Source organism: Sminthopsis crassicaudata, chromosome 2 (genome assembly GCF_048593235.1).
Source record: "Sminthopsis crassicaudata isolate SCR6 chromosome 2, ASM4859323v1, whole genome shotgun sequence".
In the NCBI taxonomy this organism is placed as follows: domain Eukaryota; kingdom Metazoa; phylum Chordata; class Mammalia; order Dasyuromorphia; family Dasyuridae; genus Sminthopsis; species Sminthopsis crassicaudata.
The window spans coordinates 577,366,653-577,383,305 of record NC_133618.1 but is presented as its reverse complement, the minus strand read 5'-3'; the positions used below and the strand labels follow the sequence as shown (position 1 = coordinate 577,383,305).

The window sequence follows — 16,653 nt, the reverse complement described above, 5'->3', positions numbered from 1 at the left end:
ACTCGGTGCCCGGAAGACTAAGAGCAGCGGTAAGTTTTACTAGCCTCAGGACTTTGGGGGCCCCACAGAGAACAGCCGGTAGTTAATAACAATGATCTCCATACACGGAAATAGACAAGTAAAAGGCCAAGCCCAGACAAGCCCCGCCATCCGTGCTCTAGGCGGAAGGAGAGCATGTGTAAGGGAGCAGCGAGAAATAAGGCTGGAAAGTTAAATTACGGAAGCCAAGTTAACTAGAGGCCTAAACCCAGAGGGATCTAGTCAGAGAACTGCGGCAGTAGAAAAGTAGGTCAAAGCCGGGAGAGAAGGTCCACCTGTTTCTTTAAGAAACAGATGCTGAGCTTTCGCGCCTGCGCACTGGAGAAATAAACACCTCTCCCCCTCCCATTCTCCCCTTCTTCTAGTGATGTAATGGTTCGTCCCAGAGTGCTCGCTTGGTTCTATGGGGGAAACTCAAATGGAATGATCTGTTATTGCTCTATTTAGTTTCCATCCTTACCGCTTCTTAAATGCTTCCCTCCCCCGCCAATTGGGCTCAGTGGCTTGGCCCAGAGGCGGGGAGGGAGAGAAGGGTAGAAAGGACCGGTCTGAGCCGGTCTGGGGCGCAAGCGCAGTGCGGATAAACAGGAAGCGGGCGGTAGCGGCTGAGGCTAACTAGGGGCTCCGGGGAGAAGCGGCGGAAGGAGGAAGGGTAGTAGAAGGGCGGCGGCGGCGGCAGCGGCAGCAGCAGCAACAGCAGCAGCAGCAACAGCAGCGGGTGACTGGGAGAGAAGAGAAGGGAAAGAAGTTGGCTCTCTATTTTCAGGGAACAAAAAGTTAGCTTGCCCCCCTATTCCGGCTCTGGTTGCCCGGATCCGGCTCAGGTGGCGGCTGACAAAGGGCTCGCGCCGGGCACCGCCGCCTTCTCATCCGGGCATTCGGGCCCCTGTGGAGAGGTGGCGAGGGAGGAAGAGGGGGAGGGGAAAGGAAGGCGTAGCGGGTGCGGCGCTCGCGCTCTCTGCTCCGAGGTCCAATCCGAACCTCTGGGCCGTCAGACCGACCAGGAGGACGGACGAAGGCCGGGAAGGGCCCGCAGTGACTGCGGCGGTGGCGGCGGCCGGGGCTAGGAGGATGGTGCAGAAGGACAGCCAAGCGGCACTGGAGGAGCGGGAGAGCGAGCTCACCCCCAACCCCGCTACCGCCGCTGCCACCGCCGGGGGCCCGCTGGAGCCGGCTGCAGCCCCATCCCCCGGGGAGGGCAGCCAGGCTGGGGCAGGAGGCGGGACTGCAGCCTCCTCGGCGGCATCGGGCGGAGCGCGGAGGTTCCTCTGTGGTGTGGTGGAAGGTGAGGGCCCCTCCTAGAACTGGGTTAAAGGGGGAAACCCTAACCTTTATCTAAAGGATGGGAATTGGGAGAGGAGAAATAGCCCTCGGCCCCGCCCTGTGGAGAAACTGGGTTTTGGAAAGGGGGGGGGGATTAGCTGGGGAGCCTTGTCCCTCTTTTTCCTCTGCGGAATTGATGTTTCCTGCGCTGGCGGCCTGACCGCACCCGTTTTGGGCATCTTTCCAAGTACCTTAGCTGGCCCTTTGGCGAGGGCTGGGAGAGGGAAAGGGCGGGTTCTGATTCTGGAACCCTTGCTGCGCAATCTTGCAATTTCTTCGGTGTTTTTTTGTTTTTTTTTTTTTCCCTGCCGCCCCTTCCCCCCCTCCCCCAAATTCCGACTCCGACCCTCCAACACTTTTGTAATCTAGGCCGAAGGGGAAGCAGCTGCTGCACCCGTCTGTATTTTTAAATCTGCTTTGTTGTTTTGTTCTGCTGCCTTCATTCCCAAATTCCTTTGAGGGCCATACTGCCGGTTTAGAAAACATCTTGATATTCTTCCCTAGTTCCTTTGCCCATGTGCTATATGAAAGGTCTAGCCTTATTCTTAAGAAATTGAAGGTCTTGCATCTACCTCGAAGAGTTGGGAAGATCAAGTGAGCTACATAGTCTTTTAAATCCTTTATAAATGTTACCCACAGTTATTAGAAATTAGTTTTAACGAATTAAGGAGATTGAAAAACATGGGCGAGTTAGTTAGAAATGCACCTAGAAGCTCCTTGACAGAGTTGTATGCTTTGCACTTTGTAAAGTTTAATAAATATTTGTTGATTACTGTAGTTTTAAAAAGCAACAACTTTACTAGTTATGAGAGCAGACAAAAAAAATGTTACTTCTGTGGATAATCTAAATTGATTTGGGAATCTTGCCCTTCCCTTCTAAGCCTAAGAGTTAGATGTTTTCTCACCTCCTCCCCTCCCACTCTGTATGTCTTTGAAACATTTTAGCTACCTAGAGTTTAACAGATCTTTGTCTTGTTAGCATCCATCATTGCTTAAGTTATGTAACAAGTATGTTTTTGTATGTCAGAAAAAAAAATCCCTATTAGTAACCTGCTCAAAGCCAAATAAAGTTGGAAAATATTTTCCAACTTGGAAAAGGAATCCCTTGCCAGTATGGGACTTTTGAAATAGTTTTATTTCTAAGTGAAGATGAACATTTATGAATTTGAAAGATGGGTAAAGGCCTTTATTGTTTCTCTGAAATAATCTTTATTAGTTAAAGCTTTTTGTTTTTGTGATTCTAATGGTGTGAGGAGCAAATGCTTTCCTGAAGCAGGTGGTCTGTTTATCAGTCACTGCAATACTTTTTGTTTGGCAATTATTAGGTATCAACTGCATTTGGCAGAAGCAAATGCTTATGAAAGTAGAAAACTATATGACTTACTGGCTGATGTATTTTATTAGCACATGTCTAGTTAAATGCAACTAGAAAGATTCCAGTAGAATATGCATATCTTTATCTTAGAGGGGACATGTGTATAGATATGAATTTTGTGTATGTGTATGAACATACAGTGCACACACACGTGTTCTTGCACACTATAGTATTAGGAAAAGTCTTAGATCAAGACAGTAATCAGATAATGACATTCTAGTTAAGGGAAGATCTCTGGGGTTTATCATTTTGTTTTTCAAGGCAGAATTGTGCAGTTCTCCTTTCTACCCCTAGAGGCCAGTTCTCTATGTTCCCTTGTGACTGTGCACCTGAGTCAGCACTGATTCTTTGTTCTACAGGATTGGCTCCATTCCTAAAATAAATTAGGATGGTCAGTTAGTGTAACTTTTAGTACTTAATTTCTTCTCCCCTACCCCTCATCTCCCCTCCCTCACATTCCTCCCCCCCTTAAAAAAAAGCCCTGCACAAAACACCACCTTGTGAGACATTACTGGTACATAACAACACGTGTCCTAAGTGTGAAATGGAATACTCTTGTGTCTCTGGTTCCAGTTAACCATAATAATTATTCTAATTGGTGTTATAGACTCTATTTTAGGATTCCTAGAAAGTCAGCCTAAACCTAAAGAAATCTATTTGTTGTTTATTTTGAAATGACTTATCTAGAAGGATGTTCAATGATAACGTTTTTCCTACTTAATGCTAAGACTGTTACCGACCTGTTCTATCAAGGCTCCTTACTGTAACTTATAAATGATGGGAGTGGGGGTGAAGAAGGAGGGAGAGACAAGATTAGAGGTTATCTTGATTAGGATGTCACCAGCCCCTTTTTTAAAAAGTCTGTTTCATTATTAATAAAAATAGGAACTTATTAAATTTATATCTTTTTAGATAGCTTTATATAGAGTATTAACTTTAGAAATATACAGGATTTGCCTGGGGGCTGTATTAGCAAGTACATAAATGAATACAAAGGTTTAAAAACTTGTGTTATGAATACATTTTCTGTTGAAACCCATTACCCTAGTAGAATGGAAAAAATAGCATTTAGAGAGCCTTTTTCATCTTAAGATCATAGACCAGAGCTGAAAGAATTTATAGGTTAAAAGATGCTTTTTTATCAATTATAATATTTCTGAGGAGTAGTAGCTACTCTTTTAGAGATGAGCTTATAACTATGAAGGGAAAAATTGATGTAATAGCATTAGGATTGGAGAATACCCAATTCTAGTCCTATGTTCATACAGCTGTTTAGGTCATCTATTTGTCTGGTGTTTAATTTTCTTGTTGTTGGTTGTTTGGGTGTGGCTTTTTTGTAGTGCATGTTGCTAGTTCATTTGTCTTTTATTATTTTGGGGGCAGGTCAGGTTCTTGGAGAATCTTTATTTACTCTAGCAATCTAGGTGATTGCTAGAGAATTTCCTATTCAGGCCTGCTTCTTACTATTTAATTTGTTGTGAATATGCCTTTGCCAATCTCCTCTTTGATTGCCTACAGTTTGGGGCACTGAGTAGTTCAAGAAATTTAAAATTAAAAATAGAAATGATAATATCAGGTAAAGCCAAGTTCCTGTCATTTTTTACTATTCCATTAGACTTTAGTTGTTCTTTGTCCCCACCCATCCACCTCACTATATACTTCACTCCTTCCAAAAAACAAAACAAACAAAAAAACAGTAAAAATTGGGTCAGCTAGGAGGTGCAGGTAATAGAGCACCAGCCCTGAATTCAGGCAAGTCAACTTAATTCCAATTGCCTCAGCAGGGAAAGGAAAAAAAAAAGTAAAAATTATTAGATCCAAATCAAGGATTAATATAAGTAATTTAATGTGTGTATGCCATCAAGAGTAGTTGAACAGGTTATTTTAAAATACTTTTTGTAACTATTAGCATAATATCTAAGTTTTTTGTTGGGTTTTCTTCATTGGATTATTCAGTAAATTTAAATAAAACTTATCTTGTCTACTATGGATAAGAAAAACAAGATATTTCCCTTAGATGAAATAGGGTACTATTTAAAACATCAAAGGGCCAGAAAGGATAGGGTAAATTGTAAATTTCCAGTTCCACACCAAATTATCACAAGTATTTAAACACCCTTAGCATACCAATCTGGAATATGACTGATTTAAAGGTGATTATTTGATACCTTAGAGCATGAATTTCCACTTACTTTCTCCCAGTCCTAATTTAAAATTGAAGCTTTCTGTACAAAAGTTGAGAGGAAGGTGAGTTAGTTCTGCAATGTGGAAAAAAATAATTTGCATATTGCTTTCAATCTAGGATTTTATGGAAGACCTTGGGTTATGGAACAGAGAAAGGAACTCTTTCAATCTAGGATTTTATGGAAGACCTTGGGTTATATTGGTACTTTTTGAAGGAGTGTAGGGGACTCCAAGGCAAGAAGAGTATATGAATGTTCAAACATGTTTAATTATAATGTCAATCTATACATATGCAAACAACTCTTTAAATATTTTATTCCCCCTTTTCCCTTTAAGGCTACAGAAGTGGGAATTAAATACATATTTGTATGCACCAAAAGATGACTACAAGCACAGGATGTTTTGGAGAGAGATGTATTCAGTGGAAGAAGCTGGTAATCTTTTTCCTTTTAAACAATGTTTTCTGAATATTTGTGTGTGCATACACATATACCTCTCTCTCTCTCTCTCTCTCTCTCTCTCTCTCTCTCTCTCTCTCTATATATATATATATATATATATATATATATACATACATACACATACACATTTTTATATATGGAAGAGGAACATAGGTATTTATCCAATCTTTTATCCATTTAGTCATGTGAGGATTTCAATAATACATTTATTAGTACTTCTCAATTTTTTCTACTATTTCTTTGAACAGTTAGTTTCATTGAGTAGAATTAATTGAAGTCAAGCTTATGGGTTTAATTCTAAGTGTCTGAAACATGATTCTGGTGCAAAGGCTGTCACTGATTTTGTGTGTGTGTGTGTGTTTTTACTATTTTAAGGTTTACAGTGTTCCTTCACAACAAACATCCCTCTGAGATAGGTAGATTGAATATTTTTATTCAAAAACAGAGGAACAAAACATCTAAGGGGTTTTGACTTCATAAAGTTAAAGCTTAAGCTCGTAGAGTGATTTAGGGTTAGAAGTTCAATTGAGAAAATTATAGCCCACTTAAGAGAATCTAATTTAGAATCACACATAAAATTGGAGACCAAGTCATCCATTATGTTTATTTTACAGTCAAAGGAACTGAGGTTACATTAGTTGCCCAAAGTTGGTCAAGGCAAAATTGTAATTCAAAACCAGGGCCACCTTCTGATTCCAAAATAGTGTTTCTTCTATTCTTCTGTTCTAAGAATGTGAATAACTCAACTCAAAATCCTTCTCTGCTATATTGCCTTTCTGGTTTTGGCTCAGACTCAAAACAATAAGTGTTTTTTAAATCCTTATAAATTACAACTTCCCTTGCATAAGCTGTTGAATCATTGAATAGAGGCAAAAGTCCTATCACTTTGACTTAAATTATTTTCATAATTACCTATCTGGAATTTGAATACAATATAACCCAGAGGACAAAAAGTAGCCAAGGAGAGAAGGACTTGAGAACACTTTGTTATTTTTTTTGCGGTTGTCTTTAGTTAAGAATGAACTTTACAGCTTCCATTTTATACTGATGTAGTTAAACAATTATCAAAATTATTTTGTAAAATTAAAACCTTCAAATTAGTATCTTGAGGTGACTTTTAGAAAGGGAATGTTAAGACATGTAAAACAAAATTTTGGTGGATTTATTTGGGGAAATATGGAAAAGTTATGGAAAATATTAAAAATTCCATTAAATTTTTAAACTTATGTTGCATGTGGTACTGTTTTTCTTAATGAAAGAACTTTCAAGACTTTCAACACTTTAAAGCACTAAAAACAGTATTTGCTTCTGAAAACATTCATTTCTATTTCCCAAGTCGTTTTTTAATTATAGATCTTTTTGTTTAGGATTTTGTGTTAAAACCATTTATCTTATAGCTACTTAAAGAGGCACATTTTAAAAATCTATATTTACAGAATAGCTATAGCTTGATGTTTTTTTAAAAATAAGGGAATAGGAAGTTTGAAGTTTGCTTGAAGGTGTGAAAGGGTAATTTTTTCTTAATAAAGTTCTCTTGGTTCTGCTCACTTCACCTAGCATCAGAAATCAGTCTGCTGATCACTTATAGAAAGCTAATATTCCATTACATTCATCTGCCCTAACTTATACAGCCATTCCCCAACTGATAGACATCCACTCAGTTTCCGGTTTCTTGCCACCATACAAAGTGGCTGCTACAAGCATTTTTTCACATTTGAGTTTTTTTCCCATTTTTATGATCTCTTTGGAATATAGTGAAACACTTTGGAATCAAAGGATATGCACCTTTGGGCATAATTTCAACTTGCTCTCTAGAATGGTTGGATCATTTCATAACTCCACCAAAAATGTATTAGTGTCCCAGTTTTTTCACATCCCCTACAACATATATCATTATCTTTTCTTGTCATCTTAGCCAGTCTGAGAGGTATTGTCTTGATTTGTAATTTTTTTAATAAATAGTGATTTAGAGTATTTTTTCATATGACTAGAAATGGCTTTAATTTTTTCATCTCAAAATTGTTCATAAGGAATGATATTTCAAGTAAAAGAGGAATCTATGTATTTGTAAATACTATTGTCACCATTTTATATAACTGTTTTTACTGTTTCCTTCTACCCCTAAATAAAATGTTACTTAGCTTGTCTTTTATATGTCTTGATATTTGATATGTTGCTCACTTTTAGCACGGTTGAGAAAGATTGTCTTAAATTTATGGAAAATTTGAAAGCTTCATTTGTAAAATATGAAATTATCTGTAAACTTGTCTTTTTTTTTTTTTCTTTTTTTTTTTTTAAAGAGCAACTTATGACACTTATTTCTGCTGCACAAGAATATGAGATAGAGTTCATCTATGCCATCTCTCCTGGACTGGATATCACCTTTTCTAATCCTAAAGAAGTGTCCACATTAAAAAGGAAATTGGATCAGGTAGTTCTTTGTTCCATAAAAGTTGGGTTAAAGATAACTAAGTATATTTATATCAAGTTTAATGAATTGCAATGTCACATCTGAAAGAAAATGAAATTCCTATGACTTCTAGGGCAATCACATTTTATGCTTCAGCTACCAGGTAGATAATTTTGTAAAGTGAAGTTAAGAAAATTTCGCCCCAAGAAACCATTTAGTTCAATTCAAATAGCATTTTAAAGTGCCTACAGTGTGCCAATGTACTATGTATATGCATATGCATATAAAAATGAACTAGTCCTTGTCCTCAAATAGTTTATATTTCACTGATGGAGATGGCATGAGAGTGAGGCAGGGATTTACACAAAGTAAATATAATATATACATAATAATTTCAGGGCTAAATTGGGGACTTGGGATGCTAATAACTATTATAAACCAAAAGTGTTGAAGGGAGTGGTAGGACTGAGTTTTCCAAGAGGGAAAGCATGCTAGGCATGGTGAATGGTATAAAGATGAGTACTCAGAGATGGAATGATATTACAAATATTGAGTTGATCAATTTGCCTGAAAAGTAGTGTTTGAAAAGAAATAACTTGTAAGTAAGTTGAGAAAGGTGGACTAGAACCATACTGTAAGTATCTTTAAATGTTAAATACAGGAATTGTTTGATCCTAAAAATAAAAAGGTGCCACTGAGCTTCTTGAGCAAGGGAGTGATATAGGATTGTCCTTTATTAATATAAATGTTATTTTTATTTTCAAAATACATGCAAAGATCGTTTTCAAAATTCACCCTTGCAAAACCTTGTGTTACAAATTTTTCTCCCTCTCCCCCAGCCCATTCCCCTAGACAACAAAATAATCTAAAATAGGTTAAACATGTGCAATTCTTCTAAACATATTTTCACATTACTAATATAAGTTTTAAGGCTGTGTTGAGGATGAATTGGAAAAGAAGGAAAAACAATTAGGCTCTTGGCAGTCCAGGTAATAGGTGATATGAGTAGAGAAAAAAGATAGATGGGAATTACATTGCAGAGGTAGGATGAAGAATATTTGTCAATCAATTAGCCATAGAGAGGTAAATGAGTTGAAATTGGTATTGTCTTCATAGTGATTGATCTGGCTTTGGAAGGTAGTGGCCTTCACTGAATTAGAAAAGATAGGAGATCCTGATGGTTTGGAGCAGAGATGAAAGTTGGGGGAAACAAATTTTAAGTTTGAGAACCATGGAACATTGAGATGATAATACCTAACATCTCCATCATGTCTAGCATTTGGTGATACAGGACTAAAATTTAAAGTAGACAGAGAGAAGAAATGAAGATTAATCAGTCGTAATTTATTATGTTCCAGGCATTGGGAAGACAAAGACAAACATGAAAATATCTGATCTTAAGTAATTTAGTGTGGAGGACATGTGTCCATAATAAATGAAAAGTAATTCTGGGAAGTACTTCATCTAGACAGTAGGAAGAGGAGAGGGTCCTCCATATAGAAGCAGAGAAGATGGCAAGATGTCTGGGGTTCATGGATGTAAAAGATGGTCTAAAATTGGTTAGATAAGTGTTTGTTTTTTTGTTTGTTTGTTTGTTTTTAACCAATTAGGAGAGTGGCTCAACCTCAGACACTCTTTAAAAATCAGAGGAGAAAAATCTAAGAGGAAATGATTAAAAGTGTCACCTTTGCATATGCACCTTGGCAAAGAGGCCAAGAAAGATGAAGACAAAAGAAGCTTTGAATCTGGCATTTAAGAAATAAATGTATTTTAACAAATAAGCTTTGGAAAGAGCAGTTTTAGTTGAATGAGATTGGAAGCCATATTGCAAAGGATTGAGAAGTGAATGAGAAGAACAAGTGGAGGTAGTGAGGCTATTTTTTATGTTTGGCTAATAAATAGATTGAGGGAATGTCTGTGGGGGGGTATCTAGTGAAGTTTTTTGTCTCTTTTTTAAGTAAAAGGGGATTTGGGCATATTTAGAGAATAGGACTGAGTCAGTAGATAAGGGAGAGTTTGAAGATTGGTCAAAAAAATCCTCATTTTCCAATGTATCCTTTTTAAAATTATAGTTTTTGGGATATACAAAATAAATGCATGGATAATTTTTCAACTTTGACCCTTGCAAAATCTTCTGTTCCAAATTTTCCCCTCCCTCCCCTAGATGGCAGGTAGTCTAATACATGTTAAAATATATGTTAAATCTAATATATGTATACATATTTATACAGTTATCTTGCTGCACAAGAAAAATCAGATCTAGGAAAAAAAAAAAACCCGAGAAAGAAAACAAAAGTGCAGGCAAGCAATAACAGAGTGAAAATGTTGTGTTGTGGTCCACACTCAGTTTCCATAATCCTCTCTCTGGGTGCAGATGGCTTTCTTCATTACTGAACAGTTGGAACTGGTTTGAATCATCTCAATGTATCTTTTCTTAAAGTTAAGTCAACACAAGCCTGTGGGTCTAGGATGAAACCTTCATGGGCTCTACGAGATAAAAATTGTTTTCATGAGAATATTAAGATGTTATTTGCATACTAAAATGCTCCTCCTTTTTCCAGCTTCATATCTGTGTAAGGATTTTCTTCATCTGCATTTATTAAGCACCTACTATGTGCCAGGTACAATGCTAATTACAGATATTATCTTATATGAGCCTCACAACAACCCTGAGAAGTAAATGCTATTATCCTCATTTTATGATTGAGGAATATTGGCTGTACCATCTAGATATAAACAATAATAGTTAGCATTTGAATGTCACTTTTTAAATTTTGCAAAGTAGCTTACAAGTGTTTCATTTTATCTTCACAATCACCATATTATACTCATTTTACAGATAAAGAAATGTAGCTGGAGAATATTAAATGATTTGCCCAGAATCACATAGCTAATAAGTGGCTGAGATCAAGAAGAAGTATTTCTGTTTTTCTCAATTAATTATAAGGCAAGATCCTAAAGTTGAGAGAAGAGAATGTATTATACTTTAAGGCTTAAAGGAGACTAAATGGTTTCAAACAGTATCTGTGAAATGTGATTTTTTAAATTAGAGTATAAGGATTGCTTTTGCAGCCTGAGCCCAAGTGAAATTAGATAAGTTGTGGAATTAAAAATTTCCATTATAATGGATGTATTATTATTAAATGAATAAACAAATGTTTAAAAGTTTTATCAGTTTTAATTTCTAATATTATAAGTATCAGTAGATATAACTTATATAAACTTAAAAATATTTTAAAAGTGTAAAGGGATCTTGAGACCACCTGGTCTTACAGATTAAAATAAAATAAGGTCCCCTACAGTTGTCTCCTATCATTCTTTCTAGTTTTATTTTCATATTATTTCCCATTTACCAATTTGATATTCTAGCCAAATTAAATTATTAGTTTCTAGAACTCAATATTCTATCTTCCCTGTTCATGCGTTCCTACAAATCCCATACCTAGTGTATTTTTCTTCCCCTTTTGTCTTAAAGAATCTTCTTGGAAGACAACTCATTTCTCATTGACGTTTCTCAGTGAAATTTTCCCTCTCCTCCAAGTTAATAGTGTCTTTTTAGTTATTTGAAGTAAGTCCTGAAAACAATTGCCTCTCAGAGAGGGATTGTTCTTAAAATGAGGCAGGGTGAGCAAAGGGAAATGCCTCAGCATTAAGAGACTATCATGCTTTCCTGTGAAAGTATCTAGGACTTTTACCTAGAAGTTTACCCTTTCTGACTTAAAGAGGTTGAACAGGAGGATCAGGATTGAAAGTATTATGGGCTACCACCCCAATGAAGAAAGTAGGACACTTCACGATCTCTGGACTAGGTTCCTCTAAAAGGTTGGGGATGATTTCTCAGGCCAAAAAAGTTCTTGGTTCACATTACTTCCCAGCACAATCTGCATGGAAAGAATACCAGTTGGACAGGATGTTTTGGGTGAAGAAAATAACCCTAAACTTTCCTGAGAATGCCTCTAGTTTTGGAATCCCTCCTCTAAGCATCTTTGCCATCCCAAACTACCCAGTATTTCTTGTGGAATTGAAGCAGGTAAAATGAATAAGTTTGGGTAAAGATGCACCTGGAAAGATAAATTCCCTCTACCTCTTCTGGGTTTTGTCCTGAGTCATAAAACAAGCAAAGGTTTCATTATGTTCTGTAGTCACTTTCTTTACCCCCTTCCTGCTTCCCCAGTTAATGTTGACTTGAATATCTTTTGTAAATATTATATGCTTTAGTAAATTCGGGGGTCTTTTTCTGCTGATTTTACATGTGGAAAGCACATTTGTTAAATTGTGAGGTTAAGAAGAATGAGAATTGGGAAAAGTAATCAGATATGACAGTAAAGAGATCATTGGTGAGCAGAGAGCTGGAGATGGCAGTTTGAGTTCAATAATGAATTTAGAAGCCAGATAGCAAAGAGTTGAAAAGTGGAAGTAGTGAGTGTCCCTTAGTGCCACCTGGACATCGTGCTGGTTGCTGGCACCATGAAGATTTGGACGTCAAAGCACGTTTTGATCACCCATGGGAAACAGTTATGACAGCTGCTATGCAGAAACATTGAAATCCTATGAATCCAAGTGTGGTTGGAGTTGATGTGTTAGACATATAGATCCCACTGGGAAATTGCAAAGCCATAGACTTTTCAACACAGAGTGGGGAATGCCTTCTATTGCAAAATCACTTATTGGTGCAGCAAGAACCAAAACATATGTGCAGGAACATTCTGTAGTTGATCCCATAGAAAAAAAACAATGGATCCACTAATACTTCATTTACAAATATGGTTTCAGTAGATGAGACTATAGACCATATCCTTAAGAACCAGGAAAGACCATTTTGACTCAAGAAGCCATCATCACCATAAAAGGAGTAAGCCTTAGTAGTTATCTAGAAGGACTGATGGAAAGTACAATATCATCTAATGCTAATAAAGGCCTTGAAGCAATGGAATGGGTAATTAACAAATTAAATGCTGAGATTAAAGAGTTGACTGCTTCAGCAAGAGGAAGCATGAGGACACCTATGGCTGCAGCAATGTTTGTAGAGAAATGATAATGGCTATTTATCTGAAACAGGTCCACCAGGGTCTCTCTGGGCTCTTAATATATTTATTCATATTTGGTATTTAAGAAGCAAATCTGTATATTAGATAGGTATCCAATTAGCTTGGAGAAAGGCTTCAACTTTTGATGGAAAAGGGGGAAGATACAGGGCTTCCCAACATATGGGATCAAATGGAATTAGCATTACATGAAAATACCATGCAATGTCAGGTTTGCAATATTTGAAGATGTAAGGATATTTCAAATGGATACTTTGACCAGAAACTGGCATGTTGAATCTCCATAAGGTTAAATTTTATAGCATTCATGAGATTCTACCTGGTTTTGGACCAACACCAAAATGAAGCAGAGCTACCTCTTCTAGCGTGATTGCCCAAGCAGTTTTCATGTTGTAATAATTTTCTTTGGAAAGAAGGAAAGGTTATTACTTGAAATCCCAATGTAAGCCTTTTATTTATACAGAAGTAACTGGCTTTGAAAAACTATGGCATTCTGAATTGGTACTTAAGTGATATTTTTGTAATGAACACTATCATTAAAGTGATATTACTCCCATTGTTAACTTGATTGCATTATATTAGAAAGTACTGTATTGACTTGCCAAATTTTTTGATGTAATACAGACATGATCTATCTAGATTTTGCATTTGTAGAAGTGTATATGATTTAAGATGCTGAATTGTGGGCACATGATGTTCACTTTGAAATTTGAAGAGGAGCCAAAATAAAAAATAAAATTATTATTATTATTAAAAATAAACTTATTATTATTATTTAAGAGCATCATAAAATTTAAACTGACAACTATTTTCATCTTTTAAAAAAGCATTTTACATAATGCTTAACTACACAAAAATTGCCACGTGACTGAATCATGCGTCAATAATTGCTATAGCATATGTCAAATTATTTAATTATAAAATAATTAATTGCATCTTTTTATTGTACTTATTTACCATTCTCTTTATTTTTTTACAGTGCATGTCCATGCATCATTTGATTTAATTTCCAGTCTGATTTTCTATATAAATCCTAGATCTTTAGTTCTCTCTATAATCCTATAGTGTTGCTGCCAAAAGAAGGAATTTAACCATAGCTAACCACTAAAGAAAATTGCACTGAAGCTTTTATTTATGAGAAGTCCTTACTTTTGGTACCAGAGGGCCAACTGGAATATCAAAGAGCTATTCCAGGAAATGTTATATTTTGCTTAATATTTCAAAGCAGATAATCTCTCCCCCCCCCCTTCCAGGCTGGGGTCAAGTGACTTGCCCACGGTCACACAGCTAGGAAGTGTTAAGACCAGATTTGAACTTGGGTCCTCCTGAATTCAGGGCTGATGCTCTATCCACTGCACCATCTAGCTGCCCCTCAAAGCAGATAATTGTTAACTGCTGAACAGTATTTTCTGATTCTTGTAATTATTTCTATAATACTGAAGTTACATATGGAGTATTTTAAAAGGCAGTTAGATCTTGCCTTTGCCTATGTTTAACATAAGTGAGAACTTCTGTTAAGGTTTGCTACATTGTAAAGGTTTCCTATAGAACAAACTAGTGTGTGTATGTACATAAGCCACAGAAATGAGTTTACCAAACTATTTTTAAAAATGAATATTTTTTCTATTTAAAATACTGTTTAGCTTGAGACTTTGTTTTAGTACATTTGTAAAAACAACTCTCAGATCCATTAAGGTTTGTGATTATTTTTTGTAAAGGAGAATGTTTTTACAACTGAAATGATTTCAGCTAAACAAAATATAGTAAATGTTAATACTTATTAAGTTGGCTGTGTAAGTTGTACTTGTTCAGAAAAGGTGTAATGCCTTGAGAATAAAATATTTCTAAACAAAAAGAAAAGAAAAGTGGAAGTAGTGAGTAAAAGGAGTTTTTTCAAGGATTTTGGCCAAGAAGGGGAAGGAGGACCATAGCTGGGGAAAGGAGATTTGGCCATGTTTAAAGGCATTAGAGACAGGAGAGAGATTGAAGATGCAGTCTGCTGGAGAAGAGAGTGTGTGATCAAATGCAAATGTAGAAGGATTGATTTTGACAAAAGAGGGGATGATGTCAAAGGGTATTGTAATGAACATAGAGGGACCTCACAATCAGTGACCTCAATTTGAACATAAATACTTAAAAATTGGTGAATTAGAATATTTTTATTGATAAGAGAAATCAGTAAAATGAATTTAGCTAGAATTTAAAGGGCTACATTTTTCTTCAGATTCTAAGAAGTAATGTCTTTTTTTTTCTTTTTTTTCCCCCTGAGGCTGGGATTAAGTGACTTGCCCAGGGTCACACAGCTAGGAAGTGTTAAGTGTCTGAGACCAGATTTGAACTGAGGTCCTCCTGAATTCAAGGCTGGTGCTCTATCCACTGTGCCACCTAGCTGCCCCAAGAAGTAATGTCTTAATAGGAGTGCTATCATAGCCTAAGTATATGTTAGACTTTTTAGTCTTAAGAATCTTGATATTTTCTTCCAGGTTTCCCAATTTGGTTGCAGATCTTTTGCCTTGCTTTTTGATGATATTGATCACAACATGTGTGCAGCAGATAAAGAAGTGTTCAGCTCCTTTGCTCATGCCCAGGTTTCTATAACAAATGAAATTTATCAATATTTAGGAGAGCCAGAAACCTTTCTTTTCTGCCCCACAGGTAAAAGCATCATTATCCCTTTTATAATTTGTTACCTTCAGGGGGATGGGTATGTATGTACAGCTAGCTGATAGAGAAGAATCATATAGTATATTATTTTCCTCAATACATGTAAAGATGGTTTTCAATACTCATTTTTGTTAATTACGTTCCAATTTTTTTCTCCCTCCCATACCACCCTCACCTCCCCCAACCCAAATAAGCCCTTTTTCCTTTTTTTTTTCAGTAAGTAAAAGGCTAATTCAGTTGTCCTCCCCCAACTGAACAATAAGTCTTGTCTTTCCTTAGGAAATGACTAAATTATAAAAACTGAACTGGAATAATTTCATTCAATTACCTTTCCTATAGCATACCACCCGATTTAATCTACATTGATGGTCAAAAGCCGCATGAATGTTCAATACTTTAATAAGATTGTATTAAGAATTACTTAAGACACATAAATTTAAGTAAAATTTAGAGGCATTAAACTTTGTGGGATAAAACCTGCATTGTCTGAGATAAAATTTAATTTTCATTGTCACTGAGATTGAAATTAAGCAATGTGGGCAATTCAAATCCAAGATTGTTGTCGATTGTCTTTACAATACTGACTACTCTTAGAATAATAGGAGGACTTTTGGAATAGTATGAGGACAATTGTCAGAATTTGTTAGTTGATCTTTAAATGATTGTCTTAGGAGATTTCAGTACTTTTAAGGACTAATCCAATTTATTCTGTAAATGATAGTCCTCAGACTTCTTTTTTTAAAAAAAATGGCATATAGGTTTTTCAGAACAGAATTTTTTTTTTTTACTTAAAATTTTATTCCCTGCTAATCAATATTTTTGAACTTTCCTTACTCAGAATACTGTGGAACTTTTTGCTATCCAAATGTTTCTCAATCTCCTTATTTAAGGACTGTGGGTGAAAAGCTGTTACCTGGTATTGATGTGTTATGGACAGGTAAGTCTATCTTTTTAAAGTATATAAAATAAAAATTTTGATGAGATAAATTAGGAAAGGCACTTATCTGGTTAATTGAATTTTCTTGTTATCTTTTAATCAAAAACTTTTTTGCTTTTACTCCTGAAAAACTTTACAAAATGTGTTATTTTCTTTCTAATAGTATAATAAACTGAACGTTATTTTATTGAAAATTAAATTCAATACTACTTTTA

The 16,653-nt window shown here is 36.2% G+C and overlaps 1 protein-coding gene and 1 pseudogene across 3 annotated transcripts in view; both read left to right on the top strand.

Moving 5' to 3' along the window:
- The first annotated feature begins 977 nt into the window (after positions 1-977).
- The window catches only part of OGA (O-GlcNAcase), a 31,788-nt gene continuing 16,112 nt past the window's right edge, over positions 978-16,653 (top strand). The window contains exons 1-6 of one of the 3 annotated variants that reach the window (XM_074295394.1): positions 978-1,324; positions 5,040-5,088; positions 5,255-5,355; positions 7,683-7,813; positions 15,321-15,492; positions 16,340-16,438. In XM_074295394.1, coding sequence (XP_074151495.1) covers positions 1,111-1,324; positions 5,040-5,088; positions 5,255-5,355; positions 7,683-7,813; positions 15,321-15,492; positions 16,340-16,438 — 766 coding nt within the window. In that variant the 5' untranslated portion in view covers positions 978-1,110. The other 2 variants (XM_074295393.1, XM_074295392.1) reach the window with 2 other exon arrangements.
- On the top strand, positions 12,146-12,955 carry LOC141558347 (PRELI domain containing protein 3B pseudogene; annotated as a pseudogene).